General features: G+C 52.2%; 1 protein-coding gene across 1 annotated transcript; it reads right to left on the bottom strand.

The window, feature by feature from the left end:
* Nucleotides 1–6,284: 6,284 nt before the first annotated feature.
* On the bottom strand, nucleotides 6,285–21,024 carry ASTL (astacin like metalloendopeptidase). Its single transcript, XM_038560593.1, has 9 exons — nucleotides 20,979–21,024; nucleotides 20,197–20,325; nucleotides 18,212–18,273; nucleotides 16,841–16,931; nucleotides 16,055–16,172; nucleotides 15,107–15,288; nucleotides 12,594–12,675; nucleotides 12,348–12,502; nucleotides 6,285–7,548 (listed from the first exon to the last, which is right to left on the bottom strand). The coding sequence occupies exons 1-9, from the start codon at nucleotides 21,022–21,024 to the stop codon at nucleotides 7,070–7,072; spliced, it is 1,344 nt and encodes a 447-aa protein (XP_038416521.1). The 3' UTR covers nucleotides 6,285–7,069.
* Between the last annotated feature and the right edge of the window lie 160 nt (nucleotides 21,025–21,184).

Genomic DNA, 21,184 nt, shown 5'->3' with positions numbered 1-21,184 from the left:
TCCCCGGAGAAGTTCTCCAAGTTGCCCGCTGCCGGCCCCGCCCCGCCCCGCCCCGCCCGGGACCGGAGGAAAGTTGAGCCCTCCCGCTCCGAGGCTGCGGGACGCGCGCGGGGGCGCGGGGGCGCGGGGGCGCGGGGCCGGGCGGGGGGCGCGCCCCGGTTGCCGGGGTCGGCGCGCGGGCTTAGCCGGGAGCCGCGCCTGCAGGCAGCCCGCCGCGGCAGGGGAATGCGAGGAGGGCGAGCGCGCAGGAGGGAGGAGACGGGAGGCGGGCAGGGAGGCGGGCAGGGAGGCGGGCAGGGAGGCGGGCAGGGAGGGGGGGAGGCGGGGCGGGCGCGGCCGGGCGGACCCGGGGTGCGCGGAAGGTGCGCCTGGCGGGAGGCCCGGCCCGCCGCAGCCGCCCCGCGCCCCGCGCCCCGCGCCCCTGCCCGGGCGCTCCCGCCCCTCCTCCTCCCGGCCTCCGCGCCGCGGGAAGTCGGGGAGACCGGCGTCTGGGGTCCTCGGGACTCCGGGAAGGATGCTTGCAGGAGCGAACGGGGAGCTGGGACCGAGGCGGGACCTCTCTCCTGCAGACCCGGCCCGAGCCCCGCATCCAGGACGGTGGGCGCCGGCTGCTCCCTGCCCCCGCCGCCCAGCGGCCCCAAGGAGAGGTGGCTGGGTGGGGCCCCGGGGCGTAATGAACCACACCTCCCACTCGGCGCCGGAGAAGCAAGCCGAGTGGATGGGGTGGGGGGAGCGGGGAGACTGCCCGGCGCCCCCTCCCCGAGGGCTTCCTTGCCGCGACCGGACCCCGTCGGACCTGCGGGGCCTTGGGAGGCGCGTGGCCGGGTCGCGGGCGCCCCCTGCCGCCGCCCGCTGTCTGCAGCTCGCGGGCACCCGGGAGGCCCCGCCGGTCGCAGCGTCCTGGGGGGCCCTGAGGAGGTTCCCAAGGCCGGTGGGGAAAGCGAGTGCTCAAAGATTTAGGACGTCAGCCTTCCTGTTCCCCCCGCAGCTCTCTCGGTTTCCTTCCCTAAAGGCAAAAAGGTAAGAGGAAAACTGGCTTGGACTCCAGTCTCAGCTTTTTAACACAACTCAGAAAAAGTGGGTGTCGGGGGCAGCTAGGAAGGTAGGAGCATCCCTTTGACTATGTGGTGACCAACCCACACACACACCCTCCCCCGCAATTCTGCTCACTCCTCTACATATGGAATGGCTGTGGAAGGAGCTAGATACGAAATTTCAGATTAATCACCCCACCCCATCCCTGACTCCAAGTGCCATAGGCTCCCCCTCAGCCCTACTCTGTGGCCACTGCCACCAGTGTCACTCTGGGCAGCCTTGAGGACACATTTTTTTTTTCCGCCACTCCTGGAACCCCTGGTGTTGTAACCCCAGCCTAGAGCCAGGCCTCGTATTTATAGCCCACGGCTCTGCAGGAGATCCTCTGTATAAATAAGCATCAAGCCACCTCTGAAAGTAGGGCTCCTCCAAAGGATCCCGCCCGGAGGCAGCGCGCACATTGGGCCTTCCCGCCTGCTCATCTTCGTGGAACCAGACCAGAACCGGGGACTGACCGCTCAGTGCCTACATGGTCTCACCCCGATCCAGGCTCGCACAGAAGTGGAGGGGCTCCTCCATCCAGGGCTGTCCCTGCTTCCTGCCATCCTACTCTGCTCCTTTCTAAGTCCACGTGCCCCTAGAGCTGATGGTGGGAGAGGACAACCAGCCTCTCTTACCTCTCTGGAGACAGATTTTATGGATGCATCCCCCACCCGCTGGCTGGGCTGAGCCTGGGCCTGTGGTTGCCAGAGCTGGAGGAGTCTCAGGAGCCCCTTCCCTGAGGAAGGACTGAAGGACCGCTTTCTCACCCTCTCCATACTCAGACCCGGGGGCTCTGTGGGTATCTCCCCAGACACTGCAGTCAGCATCAGCCCTGTGTTTCCTGACCCAACTTTTCCTTGAAAGGCACCAGGACCCCCAAAGGAGCTGCAGTTGGGGCTGCTCAGACTCTCTCCCCTGCCCCTTCCTCCCCACTTGGGCCTTTGCAAGGCTTCCCAGTCAGCTCTTCCCAAACTAGAAGAACGCTTCCTGGGGCATGGGGGTGGCCCTGGATCAGGGGAGGAGTGACAATGGAGGGTGATGACCTTCTATTGCCATTCCATTCCACCAGGGCTGGCCGACCTCAATCCCAGACCCAGAGCCTCCAGCAGCAGGAGCCGCCTTAATGCATCCCCAGCCACCTGCGGCAGGAGAAGAAAACCGTGAGGGGCACGGGCCACCTTCCTGGCCCCACCAGGAAGGTGGTGGTCTCTGACCATTCCTGAGCTCCCACATCTCCAATCCTTCTCAGGAGCTTGTTGTTCCTTCTGTGCTTGGTGAGCCCTCTCCAAGGCCCTCACCTCTCACCCTTCGCCCTCCCAGGGAGAAAGAGGTACCCCAATGTCCATGTTCTTTGACTCCACGTACACAGTGCCACTTTCACACTCAGATGTACTGAGGTGGTGGCATATGGCTTTGCCGTATCACTCTCCACCCCGACTTGAGCACTACATCCTTTCTCTGTCCCTAATACTGGCCAAGATTGCTAAATGATGAGGGGGAGTGGCAGTCTGGCATCAGTGGATGACATAACACAAACCTCTCTCAGGTAGTGTCCAGATGAAGGTGTCCCTAAGGGATGCCCTCGGAATGGGGGTGAAGGGGAGGTGACCTAGTACCATCTTTTCCAAAGAAACAGGGACAATGGTCCCATCCCTAGCTGTGGGAGACATGCCACCTTAGTTGAAAGCCCTGGGGCCACTTGTCCAGGCCTGAGAGAAAAGAGTGGCCCCAGATTCTCCTGTGCCAGGGCTCCATAGGGAGGATGCCCACTTGGGCTTCACACTCTAGCTCTCCCCAGAAGCCCCAGCCTTTCAAATCCCTAGGACCCTATCCTCCCTATCTTCCCAGACCCTTGAGTCATGCTCTCTATAATGCAAGTCCATCACCCTCTCCTCTATCTCACCTCACCTGACAAAACCCCAAGCCTGGGCAGACCTAAATCATCCTCCCTGCTTTTGCCAAAGCAGCTGCTTTTTCCGGAGCAAAACACTCACCGCATCAACTGGCCTTGCTTTAAAGTCATAACCACAAATCTCCAGACTTTCCTAGTGTGCTCACCTTTCCCCTTCAGAATCGGTATCCCACTCATCCTCCTCACCTGCACACCCTCCTCCACTCCAAGCTGTGACTTTGACCCAGACTTAGAAGATGAAATCCCTCAAACAGAAATTCACGACCCGCACCCCCCGCCAGCACCTACAACTGAGTTCCATCTCTGCTGGGAGGGCAAGACCTTTGCATGTGTCCCAAACCCTCTCCTGTCCTCCAGGACTCTACTCCTGCAATCATCACCCTCCGTTGTCACTCCTCCCCTGATCCGGGGCCACCCCCATGCCCCAGGAAGCCCTCTGTGCCCCCCTACAGCTGCTGCTATCTCAAAGTGTTCACTGCACTCTCTCCAATCCTCACATTCTCTCTTTAACCCTCCACTGGGTGTCTGCACCCTGTCCTCCACTGAATCTACTCCTGGTGGGTCATTCGCAACTCCATGCCATCAAGGGTGTCTTAATTTCTCAGCAACATTTTAGACAACAGACTGGTCCCTTCCCTGAGAACACTACAGGCTCCCTTCCTTCTCAACCTCCTTTTCTCCCCCAGATTCCCAATTGCCGATTCTCACTGATTTTATTTTGCCCTTTCTCCTCCAAGGACATTTGGCAATCCAGTACCTGGAAACATTCCTGATGGTCACAACAAAAAGAAGGGGGATGGTACTGGCATCTTGTGGGTAGAAGCCAAGGATGCTGCTGAACAACTTACAAAATACAGGACCACCCCCACAACAATTATAAGGCACAAAAACACTACTAATGCTGCCCTAATGTTGCAGCACCCTTGTTCAGTGCTAGGGTTCCTTTTTCCCATTTTATTCTGGACCCAAACTCTCTTTAGTAATTTCATCCAGGCCTATAACTCCCTCTAGATGCTAAGGACTCCCCGAAGTACATTTCCTGCCCTGAACTCCAGGTTCATTCAGCCCACACACTCCCTCACTTACCCTGAGGGCTCTATGCTGTATGTGGTGTTCCCACCTGTACATCCAATAGCAAATCTGGTTGCCTCAACCTCCAAAACATGCTCCAAAAGCATTCACTCTTCCCCTTTCCATACCCCATCACTCTGGTTTGCACAACTGTAGTCCCTTCCACCTGTTCTCCCTGTTTCCAGTCAATTCTCCATGGAGCACATAGGATGATTTTTAGGAGCTTAGAGCTCATCACTTCCCTCCTTAAAATCTTCTAGCAACTGCTCCCTGTTGCTCTTGGAATAAAATCATCCCTCTCCAACCCTGCCCTGCCCACCTCCTTCCACCTCACTTCATCCCTCCACTCATACCTTAACTCCCTCCTGCCTCAGGGCCTTTACACTGACTAGTTCCTTGGATTTTTTTTTTTTAATTTTTATTTATTATAGTCACACACAGAGAGAGAGAGAGGCAGAGACACAGGCAGAGGGAGAAGCCGGACCCATGCACCGGGAGCCCGACGTGGAATTCGATCCTGGGTCTCCAGGATCGCGCCCTGGGCCAAAGGCAAGCGCCAAATCGCTGCGCCACCCAGGGATCCCCCTTGGATTTTTTTTTCACGGTGTAGTCTCCATCATTCAGGTCCCAGTGAAATGCCAACAACCTAAAGGAATATCCTCCTTCCCCCCATCACTTATCAATCCCTGAGGACTTATTTACTGTCCATCCTTCTCCCACCCCCCAAATAAACTCCACAAGAGGGGCACCTGGGTGGTTCAGGTCATGATCCCAGGTTCCTGGGATGGAGGCCTCCCCATCGGGCTCCCTGCTCAGTTGGGAGCCTGTTTCTCCCTCTCTCTGTACGCTCTCGTGCTCACTCTTTCAAAATCTTAATAAACTCCACAAGAATGGAAACCTTGCCTTGCTCACTGGGTTAATCCCAATGGCAAGAGCATAGCCAGCCTGGCACCTAATTCAATAGATTCTGTCGAATGAATAAATAGGTGGTTGGGGGATTAGGGAATAGGCCAGAGAGCCTGAGATGGGTTGCTAGCCACCGGGTTCCAGTTAACAGCCCATGGCTTCATCCCTAGCATACCCCACCCCCCTTCCAGGACTTCAGAGGCTAAGCCAAGGCTGGACCATAGGGGCAGGGTTGGGCTAGTGGACTAGGCCTGGAGAATGGGGTCTGTAGTGCTAGGTGACTTTTGGAGGGGGGGGGGGGGGAGACAAGGACAGCCTCATCCCTGATCACCCCCAAAGATGAGGGAGGAAACACTCTTGCCCTTGAGCCATGAGGCTTGGCCAGCCCCTCCACCCAAAAGAACCCAAATTTTGGAGAATCCAAAAGCCACATCCTAATGGAGGCTAATGATGCACAGCTTCTGAGAGCTAGGAGGGCCTCACAGGGCACAGAACACTTCACCTCCTCTGACCCAGTGTGGTCACCAAGAATGCCCAGCCCTGCACCAGAGGTCTCTACTTTGAGATCCATAGGTGGTCTCTAAGGTGGTAAGGCAGTCACTTGTTTCTCTGATAAATGGGGACACTACATACACTCTCAATGTTTGCTTGGGAATCTCCCAGGGGAGCTGTCACCATGCTAGGAACATGGCTAGATACTCCCAGCACCCACCCACTCTAAACTCACCCAGACAATACTCTCAGGTCCAGAGGGAGGTAGAGGGACAGTGTGTTCCCCACCCATGACCTTTCCCTGCTGCTAATCCCTGAGACCAGGACCCTGTTCAGTCTGAGAAAAATCCCTGGTTGAAGACTGAAACCCAAGATGGATGGAGGGCAAGAAGCTCCAGCCTCCTGCACACAAGCCCTCATATCCCCTTGGCTCAGCCCAGGGGCTGGCAAAGGCCAAGCCCTCCCCAGAACCAAAGCACTGCAAGCCTCAGCCCTGCTCCCCCAGCCATGTCCACCTGTTTCCCAGAGTGGGTATAACCACCAGAGGGCCCCTCCCAGGTCAGCAGGATTAAATGCACTCACACGTAGCCCAGTACCTGGCTCCTGGAGCAAGTACCCAATTTTATTTCTACCTTCTCCCCAGAATATCAGAGGCACTGGGCCCCATAGGGCAAGGACACAGGCTCCTACTTCCCTCCTACTCCAACTGGGGCTCCCAGCAGGCCACAAGAATACTTTCTCCCCAGGGCCAGAGACTTTCTTCACTCTTGGGATAGCCTTCCCCCAGGAAGCCAGGAGCTAAGGGTAGGGCTTTGCTAAAGGAAGAACAGCAGGTTGACCCCTCCACCCCCCAACCCCCACCTACTCCTCCCCAGCCCCTTCCCACCTTCCAGGGCCTCCTCTGGCCAAGTCCCTGGCTGATATGAGGGAAGGCTCCCAGGAACAGGAGAGCAAGGTGGAGAGGAACTTTGAATCCTGTGTCCAGGAGCCTCACATTCTAGCTGAGTTCCCCATTGTGCAGGGCTGGAGGGCTTCCACCCCTCCTTACCAGCCCATAGGGCGGCATTCCCTACAGCGGGAACCTTCCACCACTGCACGGGAGCAAGCAGAAAGTCTCATGGGGAGTGGGGCTGGAGGCTACAGCTGCAGGGTAATATTCCTAGCACCCAAACATCAGAAATGTGAGGCTGTTCCCCGGGTCCCAGCCATAGGCTCCCCCTAAGTTCAGGCCCAAGGGAGAGCTAGAGGCAGTACCTTAGCATGCTAGGGGGCTGGGACTCCCCTAGAGGAGAATTCCCAGGGGCCTTCAGGGCTGGAACCTGCTTCTGCCAGGCCTCTCTAGACCCCTGGTCTCCTGGAGAGTATCACCTCCCCTTCCCAGCAGCCTCCAGGGCTAGGGCAGAAGTTGAGAGCAGGCACAGCCAGTCTCTTGTGAGGCCTGCCTTCTCCTGATAGACCTAGAAGTCCCCTTTGTCCCCTAGATCCTTCAGGAGAATATATAGAAAAGGAAGGGGCAGAGGGAGAGTCCTAGACCTCAGAGATGGTAGCCAGATTGGGGCTGAAAGACAGGGTACTGCCCGGTAAGGCCAGGAGTTATACAACCCAGCTACTCTAGACAGAAGATGCCCTTCCCACTTGGGGACAGAAGCCACAGGCTTGACCTCTGGGCATCCCCCTGAAAGGACTTTCAGGTACACGAGCTCCTGGCAGAGCTGAGTTCCCTAAAGCATCCTGGTTGGGCATCAGCTGGTCTTCTGCTTCTGGAGCTGTGGTTGGGGGTACAGAGGGCACTTGGGCCAGCCAGGAGGTCTCTAGAGAAATCCCAGGAACACCTGCTCCAGGCTGTGAGTTTAGGGAGGAAGGTGGGATCTGAAGCAGCCCTGCAGAGGCCTCCCCACCCACCTCCCTCAGCGCAGGGGGATCCCAGCTACGGGGGCTCTCTCCGGGCACTGCAACCACACGCTGGCCTCTTGCCTTGGAGCCACTGGGGTCGGGGCTCCCAGATTGTGCCAACAATGCCTTCAGAAGCTGCTGCAGGTATGGTCTAGAGGCAGGAGTAGGGCTCCTAGCATCGCTGGGGGGCTGGAACCCTGAAGCAGGAAAGACAGGAAGTTATGTGCCAGAATCACAGAAGGAAAATGTGTGGCCCAGCTATAGAAAGCTGGAGCCATCTTCAGTTTTATTCACAGGTCTAGCTCAGCTCAGAACCTGCCACACCCCTGCTAGGACCTAAATTCTCAATTCCCACTTAAAGGTCTACTGAACCATCCCTTTCCCTCCCCTCTTGGCTCATGAGTCGCCACCAGAAAGTCAGGCCCCAGGGGTCTTCCATGACCTCCTGCCCATACCCCAAGCTGCTGATGGTCAACTCACCAGATAGTTGAGGGCTGATAGCACTGCGGCCCTCACTAGCCCAATACTTCCTAGGACCCTCCGTACTGAGCAACACCATGCCTCTCACCCCGCATTTGACGCCTCCTACAGAACTTCTCCCACATGTGCAACCCCCTCCATCACCATCAGGCACATGCATTCAGGAGGACGGGTCCTCCTTGCTCTTCACTGCCACTCCTGGGCCATGGCTGTTGCTGTTCCTTTGTAGAACTCCTCTTCCTAAGCCTAGGTTATCTGGCCAGGCCCCTCCACCCTCTCGGTGCTGCCTCTCACCCCTGTCACACCTGCCCATGCACCAAAGGCTTCACGAGGAACCCAGTCTTCCATCAACAGACACTGACTGTATCAGAGCTGACATGCTGCAACCAGAGACTCTTCTCCCTTTTCGTCGCATTGACCTCAGCTCATTCCCTCCCCCAGACCTGGGCAATACCAGAAACCACCACTGCAGAAGTCTCAGTGCCTGGTAGCCCACTCCTGTACATCCAGCCCACTTGTTTAAATATCACACCTCTGCAGCCCCACTGAGCTCATGGACCCCAAGGTCTTCCTGCTCTACCACCTTTTCACTTCTAGACCATTCTCTGCACCTGACTCGGGCACTACAATTATTATCAATTATTATTATTATTACAATTATTATCAATTATTACAATTATAAATTGTAGTGATATTACAATTATCACTACAATTATTCCTCAAGTACCTTCCTCTGTCACACCCGCCCACAAAACCCCAGTCCTGAAGAACCAAGTTGCTAACCTATGCCATGCCTCCACCTGGCTGCCAGCTGCCCCAGCACCACCCACAGCCCCACAGGGGATCTCTAACTGGTTTCTTCTGCTGCCTAGTCAGCAGCATCACACCTTTCCCTTCACATCCATCCCCCTCTCCCCAACCTCTAGGCTAGTGACTTCATGTCATGCTTTGTGGCCAAAGTCCTCCAAAGCCCATGCATCTGCACATCAAGATCCACATGCAAAGTTAGGTCTGCTCCTGTCTTCCTTCTCATTAGGTCCAAGGAAGCTCAGATATATTCTTGGAGACCTATCCACCAAGAGCAGCCCCTACCTAAATGTTTTAGATATTCTTCCCTCCACCCTCTGAATCCATCCTTTTTCCTTTTTCAATGGGTCATCATCTCAGCATCCAAACATACTTGAATGTCTACCATCATTATAAACCTTCTCTTGACCCACAGCCCCTTCCAGCCACCTCCCAATTCCATTACTCATGGTAGTTACCCACAAGGCTCTTGCCACATCTATTATTTTTAACTAAAAAAATAAAAAAGCATATAATATTTGATAGTATGTATGGGAAAGAACAGCATAGGAAATGGTGCTTAGAACTACTGGATAGTCCCACGCAAAAGATTTAGGATTAAATCTTCATGACTTTGGGTTAGGCAAAGGCTACTTAGTTAGGATAGCAAAGGCACTGTTAAAGGATGGAGAAGTTAGACCCCCGTTGAAATTAAAAAGGTCAGTATTCAAAGGACACCATCAACCTATAGAGAGAAAGTTTGATAAGGGACGTGTATCTAGAATACACAAAGAAATCCTATAACTCAGCAACAGACAACCCAACCCAAATGAAAAACATGCAAGAAGATTTAAACAGATTTCTTGAGGATATACAGATGACCAATAAGCATAAAGAGATCATTAGGGAAATGCAAATCAAAACAAGATATCACTTCATTCCCACTTAAGATGGATATAATCTGAAGAATAGATAATAGCAAGTGTTGGCAAGGGCATGGAGAAATTTGAACCCTCATACACTGCCCATGGGAGTGAAAAATGATGCAGCCAATTTGGAAAACAATCTGGAATTTAAGTCTGGAGTTACCATAGGACACAGCGATCTACTCCTAAGTGTATATCCAAAGGAGAAGACCTGTTCACATCAAGCCTTGTATATGAACATTCATAATAGCATTAATCATGATACCCAAAAAGGAGAAATAAACCAAATATCTTTCAACAAACATGTCCTATCCATACAATGGAGTGTCATTTGACAATAAAAGAACAAGGACTCATACAAGCTACAATACGGATGAGCCTTGAAAAATGCTAAGTAAGAAGCCAGTCACAAAAGGTCATGTATTGTAGGATTCCATTTACATGAAATTTCCAGAATAGGCAAACCTAGAGAGACAGAATGTAAATGGACGGTTACCTAGAGCTGGGGTTGGGGGGTGCACATGCAAGATGACCTAAGTGACGGAATATACACACTTCAACTTTAGAAGTTGCTGTTACCAAAGCAGTCATAGCAATTTAAACTCTTGTCAGGATATGAACATGATCATTATTCCATAATTCTTTTCTAGTATTTGGTGTTGTCAAGTTTGTAAACTTCTGCCATTTAAGGGGTGTAAAATGATAAGATTGTGGTCTTCATCTGCATTTCCTGAATTATGAATGAGGTTGAATATCTTGTGTTTACTTCTCATTTGGTTTCTTCTGTAAGATACTCATTAGGTCTCTTGCCTGTTTTTCTACTTTGTACTTCCAGGTTTTTTTATTATGCATATTATATAATATATATTATGTATTTTGGATACAACTAGCTATGGGTTACAAAAGTTCTCTTCTGATTTGTAACTTGTATTTTCATGGTCTTTTGATAAATAGTTATTAATATTAATGTTAACAACTATTAAAATATAGTATATTTCCAATTTTTTCATTTGCTTTTGTCTTAAGAAATTCTTACCTATCCTATGGTCCTGAAGATATTTTACTATGTTTTTTCCTAAACGTTTTTCTATTTATATGTAAGCCTTCTATATATCTGAAATGTATTTGTACATGAGGAGTTGGGTTTTTGTTTTTTTTTTTTGTTTTGTTTTGTTTTTTTTAAAGATAACTAGAGGCATTTAACAGCTAGTCTATTCTTTCCCTAATGATCATCAATGCCCCTTTATCAAAATTCCACCTCTTAGTAGGATTCATTTATGGACTTTCCATTGTTTTAATGGGCAGTTGTCTGTCCTTGCACCAGTGCTATGCATTTATAGAGCCATTTTATATACTATCATTTCAAGCCTACGTATATATATTTTATATGGGTTATGTTTCTATAAATGTATTTTATAAACTACATATCTTGATATCTGCTAGGACAAGTCCCTCTATTTTTTTTTCCCCCCAGAGTAGCTTGGCTATTATCTGCCTTTTGTGTTTTTATATAAATGTTTTTAATCACTTTGTCAAGATTGCCAAAAATCTTCTTGGGATTTTCAATGGGAATTGATTGAATCTATAGATCAGAATTGAGAGTTTTACATGGTCTTTCTATTAATGAACAGGATACATGTCTCTATGTATTTAGGAATCTAAGAATCTTTAAGGTTAATTTTTCATAGGGCAGCCCTGGTGATGCAGCGGTTTATCGCCGCCTGCAGCCCGGGGTGTGATCCTGGAGATCAGGGATGGAGTCCTTCCTGCATGGAGCCCGCTTCTCCCTCTGCCTGTGTCTCTGCCTCTCTCTCTCTCGCTCTCTCTGACTGAATAAATAAATAAATCTTAAAAAAAAAAAAAAAAAAAAGAACTTTTTATATAACTTCTGTCAGTTTGATTCCTTGGGACATTATTACTATTATAATGGGTTTTTAAAAATTGATTTCCAACTATTGATATAGTCAATATAGAAGTTATAGTTCTATACATCTTATTTTTTTAAGATTTTATTGGAGGGGGAGGGGGGGAGGGGGAGGGGGGAGGGGGAGGGGGAGGAGCAGGCTCCATGCAGAAAGCCCGATGTGGAACTCGATCCCGGGACTCCAGGATCATGCCCTGAGCCAAACGCAGACCCTCAACCGCTGAGCCACCCAAGCTTCCCTATACATCTACCTTTTAGAATTCTTATTGCTGGGGCACCCTGGGTGGCTCAGTTGAGCATCCCACTCTCGGTTTCAGCTAAGGTTCTGATCTTGGGGTCATGGTATCAACCCCCACATCAGGCTCAGCGAGAAGTCTGCTTGAGATTCATTCTCTCTCTCTGCCTCTCCCCTCCCAAATAAGTCTTTAAAGAATGAGATAAAATTCACATTGCTTATTTGTTGCTTTCAATGTAGATAACCATCATCTATGAGTAGTGAGTTTTTGCCTCCTTCCCAATCCTCAGAATTATTTCTCTTGCCATATTACCATGGCTAAGACCTTCACTGAACAGCTGGGACAATAGTGGAAAAGCTTTTGATCCCGATTTTAGCAGTTTAACATTAAGTGATTTTTGCTCTGGGTTTTTGGTAGACCCCCACGTTAAAGTTAAGAAAGTGACCTCTACTCCTATTTAGAGTTTTTAATCATAAACGAGAATTTTCAAATGCTTTTTCTACATCTCCTGCAGTAAACCCCTGATGATTTTGCCCTGCTCACCTCTGCAACCTCAGTTCTACTTCTTCATCCTTATCGACACCACTTCAACATAGGAGCCTGCTCTAGATTCCTCCCATCACTCTGCCCACCCCATCACTCACCTCTCCCATGGGTGCCTTGACCACTTGGATTGCAGTCATAAAGCTTGAGTACTCGTGTGATGTCCGAGGTGCTCAGGTTCCATCGCTGGCCAATATGGACATTGGAAGCCCAGAGCGGTGTAATGGTGGGCAGCCCACGCCGGCTGAAGGCAAGCCTGAAACCCAGCAGGTGGGGACCAGAGTCCAGATCACACTGGGGGCTGGCAGGGCAGTGAAGGAAGGAAGAAAAGGAGAGGGGACCCTCACCTCCCATAGTGCATCACTGACGAGTAGTCATAGGGCACTAACATGTTGCTGCTCCGAGATTTGATGAAGTTGATTTCAAAGCCTGGGAGAGAAAAAAACCAACCCACAAAATTTAGTGATTGGGGAAGAGGGCAGGGAGAATGAGGAGTGATCAGGGACCTCCAGCAATCTGTAACCTATTGAGCTGAGGGGTCCAAATCATAGCCAGATGTGTCCCCCCCACCCCAACCAAGTACTAGTCCCTGGTCCCCATCTCCTTTGTGCCTTCACTGCCTACTCTTCCTCTCTCCAGGAAGGATCCAGACCTCCACTAGCTGATGTGGAAGCACAGGAACCCCATGGCTTCCTAAAGAGTTCACTCTACTTGTTCCACTCAAGCTTATCTGTCTGCAACTATCTTTGTAGAACCTATACTTTCCACCAAGTCACACACTACTCGGGGTCTTCAATGTCCCCTGCCCGCGAGATAAAGTACCGACCCTTCAATCCAGCGTTAGAGACCCATTAGCCCATCACCTGCCATTGAACTCCCACTCCCTAGCAGCAAGCCACCTTGTTCCTCTGACCAACACACCCACTTCCCAGGTTTGAGTTCAACACTTCTCTACTGGCCAGGACACCCACTTTTTCCCCCATCACTAGGATCCCCTAGGCCTGGGAGGGACAAGACTCCCTCCCTCAGCTGCTCTCCTGCCTTTCACAATGAGCCTCAAACGACAGATACACCTTCTGTATTTACTCCAACCTTCCCAGGCCCAGCCAGCCTCTTCCACACCTGCCTCTAGAGAATTATTAATCCTTTCTATTAAAAGCCCCTAAGATATTAAACTGTTTTAAACAGGCAACATATTCATCTGGTTCAAAAGTCAAAAACTGTTGATCTATAATAAGCCTCCCACTCTATCCCCCTTCTGAGTTCCCACCCCCCACACACGAATTATGGTTATTAGTTTGTATATCTTAGCAATTTGTTCTGTACATAACTAATACCGATGTATTCTCATTTTTCTTCATTCTTAATGGGGGAAATTGCTTAAGAAAACCATTTCAGTTTATGAGTGCTATTGGTTTTCTAATTCATTAATTTCTGTCTTTAACTTTATTCTCTCCTGCTTTACTTCTTGAAGATTGAAATGCTTAATTTTTTTTGTTTTATTGATATAAGTATTTTAGTCTACACATTTTCCCTGAGGGTTGTGTTAGCTGGGAACCATTGGTCCTAGTATGTTGGGTTTGTTTTTGTTTTTGTTTTAAGAATTCCTGTAATTCTTTAACCCTGGAACTAGAAGAAAAGATTGTTTTTTAAAACTCCTAAGTAGAAGACTGTTTTGGTTATTTTTATTTTATATCACAATCAAAACATTTGAATTAACTTTTTCAAATTTGAAGTTTTTCTATCATATGGTATGTTTTCCCAAGTATTCCAGGAGCACTTGGAAGGATTATAGTCTTTATTTTCAGGGTATAGTCACTATTATCACCCCTTTCCTTAGGCTAATTTCAAATCTCAAGTTTCATCCCTTGTCTCATTATAAGGTGCTAGCTAAGTCCCCCTAACAAGACACCCTTTCTCCGGGGCCCCATGCATGCTAGTCTCTTGAGTACCTTCCCCCATCCACTTCACCTGGCTCACCCACAACAGCAGCAGAGGTGCTCACGCCAGGAGCTCTCTGCTTACAGGAAGCCTTCCAAACCTTCCCCTTTACCCTCACATTCCCCCAGACCAAACTCCTGATCACCTATCTCCTCTGCTTCCCTCCTTCATGAGCCAATTGTCTCTATTCTCACCTCTTGACTCTGGCTGTCCCCCCACAAGGGAGAGATCCCACCATTACGGAGATCAGATGCCCAGCACTCCGTGCCACACCTAGCACACAGTTCCTGCTCACTGGCATCCAACACAGTGGCCCACTCCACAAGCCAGCGTCAGCTCTGCTACAGCCCACCTTTCAAGGATGTGGTCTCCCCACACTTCCTGTCCCATATGCCCATCAGTGCTCATCTCACAAGGACTGAGCCCCTGCTCTGCTGTCCTCAGCCTCTAGGATCAGACACTTGGCATACACAGCCTACTACTTCTAGAGCTCCTGTCTCGGCTCAACCTTTGCCGCTGGAACACAGCCCCTGCCCCACCCCCACACAGCTATGTCTGGCACATGCAGGACTGCTAGTTGAATACACAGTGAACAAGCATAAAAGGATACCACTAACTCCATCCTCAGGTAACTGGCTGTGTTTGTGAAAAAAAGAGGTGACACAAAGCAATATAGTGATGCCCTAGCTCAGGCAGGACTATGGGCAGACAGATGGAAGGCTTGGAGCCCAGAGCAGTAGTATCTGGACCACCTCCAGGTCTCCAGAGAAGCAGGAGCCCCACCTGCCCCCATGGTAGACAGGTAGGTGGTGGGAAAGCTATATAACCTCTTTGGAAGGGGCCTGCAATTCAGGCCTGGCCTATGTCCTCTACCCCCAGGATCCCAGGGTCAGTTTGTGCTGTACACGATTTGGCTTACCTGGGATGATCTCATTCCAGTTGATACGAATGTACTGGTCCCGATCAGCCCGTGAGTGCTCATGCCAGAAGCCCAGCACATGCATGAGTTCATGCAAGACAATGCCTGGGCCTCTCTGGAGACAGGTAGGTGCCAAGGATACCACCTGCATCCCTCCACTGCGTCCCACACTGGAGAAACACCTGCAGGGCCACAAGGGAGCAATGGGTAGGCACCAGCCCCAAGATTCAGAGCATACCTAGGCCCTTCTCACTCTCCCCGCCCTCCCCCCCCCCTCCCCGCCCCAGTCCCAGGATGAATGAGCACCAACAGGTAGTCCCTATCCTGCGTGCTGGTCCCAGGCTTGCAGTTCCCAAGTCCATTCACTGCCATCCATGAAATAGGTGTCTTGGAATCCCATTCCCAGCCTGGGGTGCAAGAAGATGTAGGAATAGGGAGGAGCACCAATGATGGTATAGCAGCTCATTGAATGAACATCCCCATGCAAGGGTCCCCAAGTCAAAGCTTTCACACAGGATCTTAGGTCCCTAACAAGCTAGAAAATGGGTGTTTCCATCATCCCCATTTCACTGACAAGGCAGGAGAGCCTCAGAAGTTAAGGCACTTGCCCAGTGTCGGTGTAAGGCACCTGCCCTACAGGACCCAGATCCAAGGCCAAGTGGGTCCCAGAAAAGTCACACCCATTCACCAGACCACGAAGTCCCCTCAGAGAAGGGTTTTTGTGAGGAGGGTCAAGCACCTCATGTTCCCGTCCCTCTCCACCCTAGGTCCAGCTCACACCCGGCAAACCACTCAGTGGGCAGGGTGGCTTTGGACCTAGGAAGACAGGCCCAGAAACAGGTTTTCAACAATGGCTTCGGTAAATCCAGGCTGAACTCCAAAGAAAGCAGAACTCCCCCACTGTGTGACCATGCCCAAGCATGCATACACATGCCCAGGAACACTTACCCAGACATGGGGATAATGGAAATGAAGTCTCTCTGGCCCTCGTAGGCGACAAACCTGATGCACGTCAAGCGCTCAAACTCTGCAAATGCCTTCAGGAGGACCTCACGGCTGGGTTTATCTGGGAAGGTGACATCCTGGCTGATCCTCCAGCAGAGACCCCAAAGCCCTATGACCCCTCGGAAGGCCACATGCAGGATAGGAATGGAACCTCCAGTCACTCTTCCAAGATAGAATGTCAAGAAAGGGCAGCCTGGGTGTCACAGGAGGAGGGGGGGGTAACAGGGGAAGCTGGGTCCCAGACAGGCCCTGTGCAACCTTGGGTGGGTCCCTTCCTCTGGAAGCAGAGGCAATAGTCCTTTTTTTTTTTTTTTTCCTTTTTAAATTTATTTATTCATGATAGTCCCACAGAGAGAGAGAGAGAGAGAGAGAGAGAGAGAGGCAGAGACACAGGCAGAGGGAGAAGCAGGCTCCAAGCACCGGGAGCCCCGATGTGGGATTCGATCCCGGGTCTCTAGGATCGCACCCTGGGCCAAAGGCAGGCGCCAAACCGCTGTGCAACCCAGGGATCCCGGCAATAGTCCTTATATGTACCCCCAACAGCTCTTCCAGGCTTTTAGCCCTCCTAGCCCCCCGGGGCCCTCAGGAATAAAGGCTTCTTGTGGAAGGGCTCTTTGGTGGTGAAGGTAACTAGAGGCAGAGGAGAGAAGACCAGAGAGGAGCCCAGACTACAGAGGGGAGTAGAGGCTGGCCCGCAGCTCCCAGGACTGAGCGCACATGCCCACTCACCATACTTGCTGGAGAGCAGGAAGGGGACCTCTACAACCTCCCCGTTCTTAGGCCACTTGTTGCTGGTAGTGGAAAACAGCCGGAAGGGACTCTGAAGAGAGAGGACGGCTCAGGGACCCCTGGGCACAGGCCAGCCAAGCTTCCTGCCCCCCAGAGGTGCCACATCTCAGGCCACAAGAACCCTAAAGATGTGAGAAGCAGGACGCAGGTATGGGGGGGGGGGGGGGGGGACAGATGGGTGGGATATCCAGGCCTGCTAGGAGAGTCAGGATACACAGCAGGACCATTTGTTCTACAGAAGAAAACTAACTTACTTCTGTCAAAGGGAACAAAACATTTGTTCCTAGAGAGGCTGACAGGAGCACCAGCTGGTGGTGGTGGGGGGGGGATGCTGGTTCAGAAAAGCTCAGAGCTCCAGCAGCAGCCCCATCCTTCCTGAAACACAGCAGTCAGCCAAGCATCCCTGAATGTCCAAAGACCAGGAAGGGTCCTTGTAACACTGATGTTAGGGTGACGCTCCTGGCCTTAGCAACTCCTTTTTCAACTCTTCTGCCAACCAAAAAACCCTTTGAAGCAGAGGCTTTATGGCACCCCAGTGGGTCCTGCCCCACTGGCTACCACGGGTTTTACTGGATTCTGCTCTTACTCCTTTGTCCTCACTGGGTGACCAAGAACAGGGCCTTGCTCCACCCACCACCCCCAGCCCAGCCCCTGGCTCTTCAGCCCAGCCTCATGCTGCGCCATCAGTGGGCCACCTCCAAACAGCAGGATGGTCTTGCTCTCACCAGGTAGCTGTCCTGTTCAGGAAGATATTTCTGCCACCCAGTGTCTTAAAAGATGGCCCTGTTCTCCTGAACACAGTGCATTCTTGTCTCCCTGGCAAGTCACCCCAATTCCCATCAGCCTTCTCCCTTTCTGACTCTACCCCTCACTTCCCACCAGGACGGGGCCCCTGCATTACTTCCCCAGACCATGGCTACCACCCCCAGTGTTCACCACCACCACTTCCCCACAGCCCCACCAGCCTCTCTGCCAGTCTGTGCTCAGCTCTTCATTCCAATACTTTCTGAGCACCTCCCCTGGACAGAGTACTGCTGGATCTTGAAGGCTCAAACTCCCTCCTTCAGGAAGCCCTCCCAGGCTGACTGCCATACCACTGCAGATGTTACCTTCCCTCCCATTCAGTCTGGCTAATTCCTTCTAGAATATTCACCATGACTTTAGCAAAAAGCTAAAGCTCTCTCAAGCTACAAGCCACAGAGATCGATTCCTCACATATCCCGCTCCCATGACACCAGAGGCTACACTCAAAGGCCTCTCATGCTATCTGTGAAATTATTCACACCCTTCTGTGTACATGCTCACACTCACTGGCCGAAGGATATCCCCCTCGAGGAGGAAGCTGCTTTCTGGAGTTTCCTCTGGGATGAGCCCTAGAAAGGGAGGGATGTGGGTAAGCCCATCCCCCCCCCCAGAATCCAGACTCTAGGGACAGGCCCAGAGTCTATCCTTCCTGACTCTGAAGCTGGAACTTCCCTGGGCCTGGAGGCTGTGTGACCTCAGGCAAGTCACACGGCCCCTCAGAGTCTCCAGTCCACAAACATGCATGAGGCTTCTCAGCCCAATCACAGCTCTCTTGCTAGAGCACAGTCCGTGGCTCCTCTAACCCATGCAAATCCAGTCCCAATTTTTCCCTTTACATTGGAGTCTCTCTGCTAATCAGGATCGGCCTTTTCTTCCAACTATCCCCTAGGTCATCCCCGCCTCCCCACTCTGGGAACATACCCTGGGCTCTCCTGTCCTTCCTCACCACCATCCTCCATCTAATTCCTACCTATCTGTGTGGTATTCGGGGCCCTCACAGTGACAGGTGACCAATTCCAGCTTGCACCACCACAGAAGGGCAGGGTCTGCTCCCACGAGCCTGGCCCTCTGGCTCTCCCCACTAACCCCCACCCCATGCCAGCATACCTCTACTGTTCTCTCCAGCCTCCATCTCTGCCACAGCTGGCAGCCCTTCTCCACAGCCTCGCTACTAAGAGGTCAGCCCTACGAGGAACCCTAGAAAAGGGTCTGGCCCTGAAGGTACATTAGGTTGGGCTCCCTAGATGCAGAGCCTAAACAGGGAAGTACCTGCGAGTGATTTATTGAGGGGGTGCTGGGGAAGTGGGGAAGACCCAGGCTCTGCTGGACTGCAGCCTCAGCCAGATCCCCCAGGAGCTCTGGACCCCAGATGGCACCAGACTTGTTCCACACTAAGGCAGTCCCTGTGGGTCGCCCTGGCAGGGGAGGGTAGCTTCCAGGGATCCCACCAGGCCAAGGGCCCTCAGCTGTGAGGCCCTAGCAGCCAGCACTCCCAGCAGCTGCGGGTGGCCTATGCTTCCCTGTAAAGGGCACCGTGGAGAGCTCTTGGGCCTCCCACAGCCCCGCCGGGGTATCCTCCGTGGTGCTGAAAAGTCAGTGCGGGAGAGCCTCAGACGGCTTCTAGCACCTCTGGACCAGTCACAGTCACCGAAAGGTAGCACACTGCCCTGCCCCGCTCCCCAGTGCTGGGGCTCCCAGAGAAAGGGCAGAACTATGTGTGGGGAGATCCTCATCCCTCCAGGCAAGGTCACCCCTTGGTCCCCCTAACACTTCAGCTCCAGCCCCCCCAAAGTCCAGTCTCCCCCCCTCCACCCCCCACAGCTTCATCCCAGGTTATCTATACATTCTCTATCTTCAGCTGAGATCCCCACTCAGGGAGGCTTGGGGCCTCGTGCTGCTTGGTCTACCCCCCCCCCCCCCCAGCTCACACCCTCACACCTGCACACAATCCTGCCCCAGGTGGCTGCCATCTTTTCACACAATCCACTAATGACTTAGCTCAACACCACCTGAAGCAGCCCAAAGACCCATACTTCTATCAGGCCAGTTTTTAAAACCTAAGCTTTTCTCACTTCTGATAAAAGTAACAATCCAGTAGGGAGGATACAGAAATATGCACTTTTTAAGCATTGCCCACAGAGGGCGCCTGGGTGGCTCAGTTAAGCATCTGCCTTGGGCTCAGGTCCTGATCCCAGGGTCCTGGGATGGAGCCCCACATTGGGCTCCCTGCTCGGTAGGGAGCCTGCTTCTCCCTTTCCTTCTGCCCTTCCTCCCTGCTTATGCTCATTCTCTCTCACTCTCAAATAAATAAATAAAATCTTAAGAAAAAAAAAAAACAACAACAGTTGTCCATAGAACTAAGAACCGCTAACCCAGTAAACTGGCACATTTCCAGCTTGTTCTACTCATCTGCATGTTCGGCATGGTCCTCACCACACTACAGGGACAATTTCAGAGCCCCTCCACCCCACAAGAAGACACAGTGACCTCACCTTGGTTAATCGCAGGGATGTCCTTGTCCCAGGACGTCTGGGTCTCCTCCTCAGGGTTGAGGTCCTCTGAGAAGCTGGTTCCACATGCTTCTGGGGAGCTAGAGACTGAGGGTGCTCCTAGGATCAGACCTGGCCCAGATAGGTGCATACACATGAGGCCCAAAGTGCCCTCATTAGTGAGAGAGGACAACAGGACATGGGGGAGGGGGGAGCCAGGCCCTTGACAAAGGCAGCTCTCCAGAAAGTAGCCTGGCCTCCCCTCAGTCCCAGATGGTGACAACACCTAGACAACTTTAAGGAAGGAGCTCCTTTAAGCGGACCAACATTGGGTTCTAAAAAGCAGCCCCAGGCCTGAGTAGCTAGCTGTGTGTATGAGATAGGGAGGGGAGCAGAAGGGAGGCAGGGAGAGGCCCCGGATGACAACACTGAAGGTGGTACAGGTAGCCTGGACCCTGTCCTGTGCCTCCCCTCTTAGCCCGAGCCTCTAGAAAACAGACTCGGGCTGGGCAAGCCTGGCACGCCAGCAGAACAAGGACATCCGGAGCACCACAGGGGCCACCTCCTGCCAGACGCCGCCGTAGGCTTTCAGGGTCTTCAGGAGGCCTCCCCTGGGCGCCCCTCAGAACTGGTTTCTGGGAACATCCGCAGCCCATTCTCTGAGCTATTCAGATCAATTCAGATCCCTGCGGGCTCCAGCCACACCCTGCTCGCCTCTACCCACAGGCACTTGGCGTGGGCTGGAGCCAAAACTCGAGAAGAGAAAGACAAAGCACCCGACTTACCCGGCAAACAGAGCAGACCTATCACCCAAGGCCAGAGGCCTCCCATATTCACGCTGTCCGGTGGTCCCCACGGGCCCCGCTGCAAGCAGAAGCACAAACACCCAGCAGGGACAGGCCAACCACCACCACCACCACCACCACCCCCCTTAAATAGCAGCTTCTCCAGCCTCCACCTGGAACCCCACCCCAACCAATTCCACCTGCAG

The sequence above is a fragment of the Canis lupus genome, chromosome 17 (assembly GCF_011100685.1).
Source record: "Canis lupus familiaris isolate Mischka breed German Shepherd chromosome 17, alternate assembly UU_Cfam_GSD_1.0, whole genome shotgun sequence".
Taxonomy (NCBI): Eukaryota; Metazoa; Chordata; class Mammalia; order Carnivora; family Canidae; genus Canis; species Canis lupus.
This window is presented reverse-complemented; position numbering and strand designations above follow the sequence as displayed.

What these genes read in the sequence shown, in the direction of transcription:
- ASTL (XM_038560593.1), bottom strand. Translation starts at nt 21,024, where the DNA reads ATGGGAGGCCTCTGGCCTTGGGTGATAGGTCTGCTCTGTTTGCCGG. An exon ending in AGGGGGATATCCTTCGGCCA is followed by an intron (nt 16,932 to 18,211) that starts GTGAGTGTGAGC and finishes CTCTCTCTTCAG; the next exon opens with AGTCCCTTCCGGCTGTTTTC. An exon ending in TCAGTGATGCACTATGGGAG is followed by an intron (nt 12,503 to 12,593) that starts GTGAGGGTCCCC and finishes GCTGGGTTTCAG; the next exon opens with GCTTGCCTTCAGCCGGCGTG.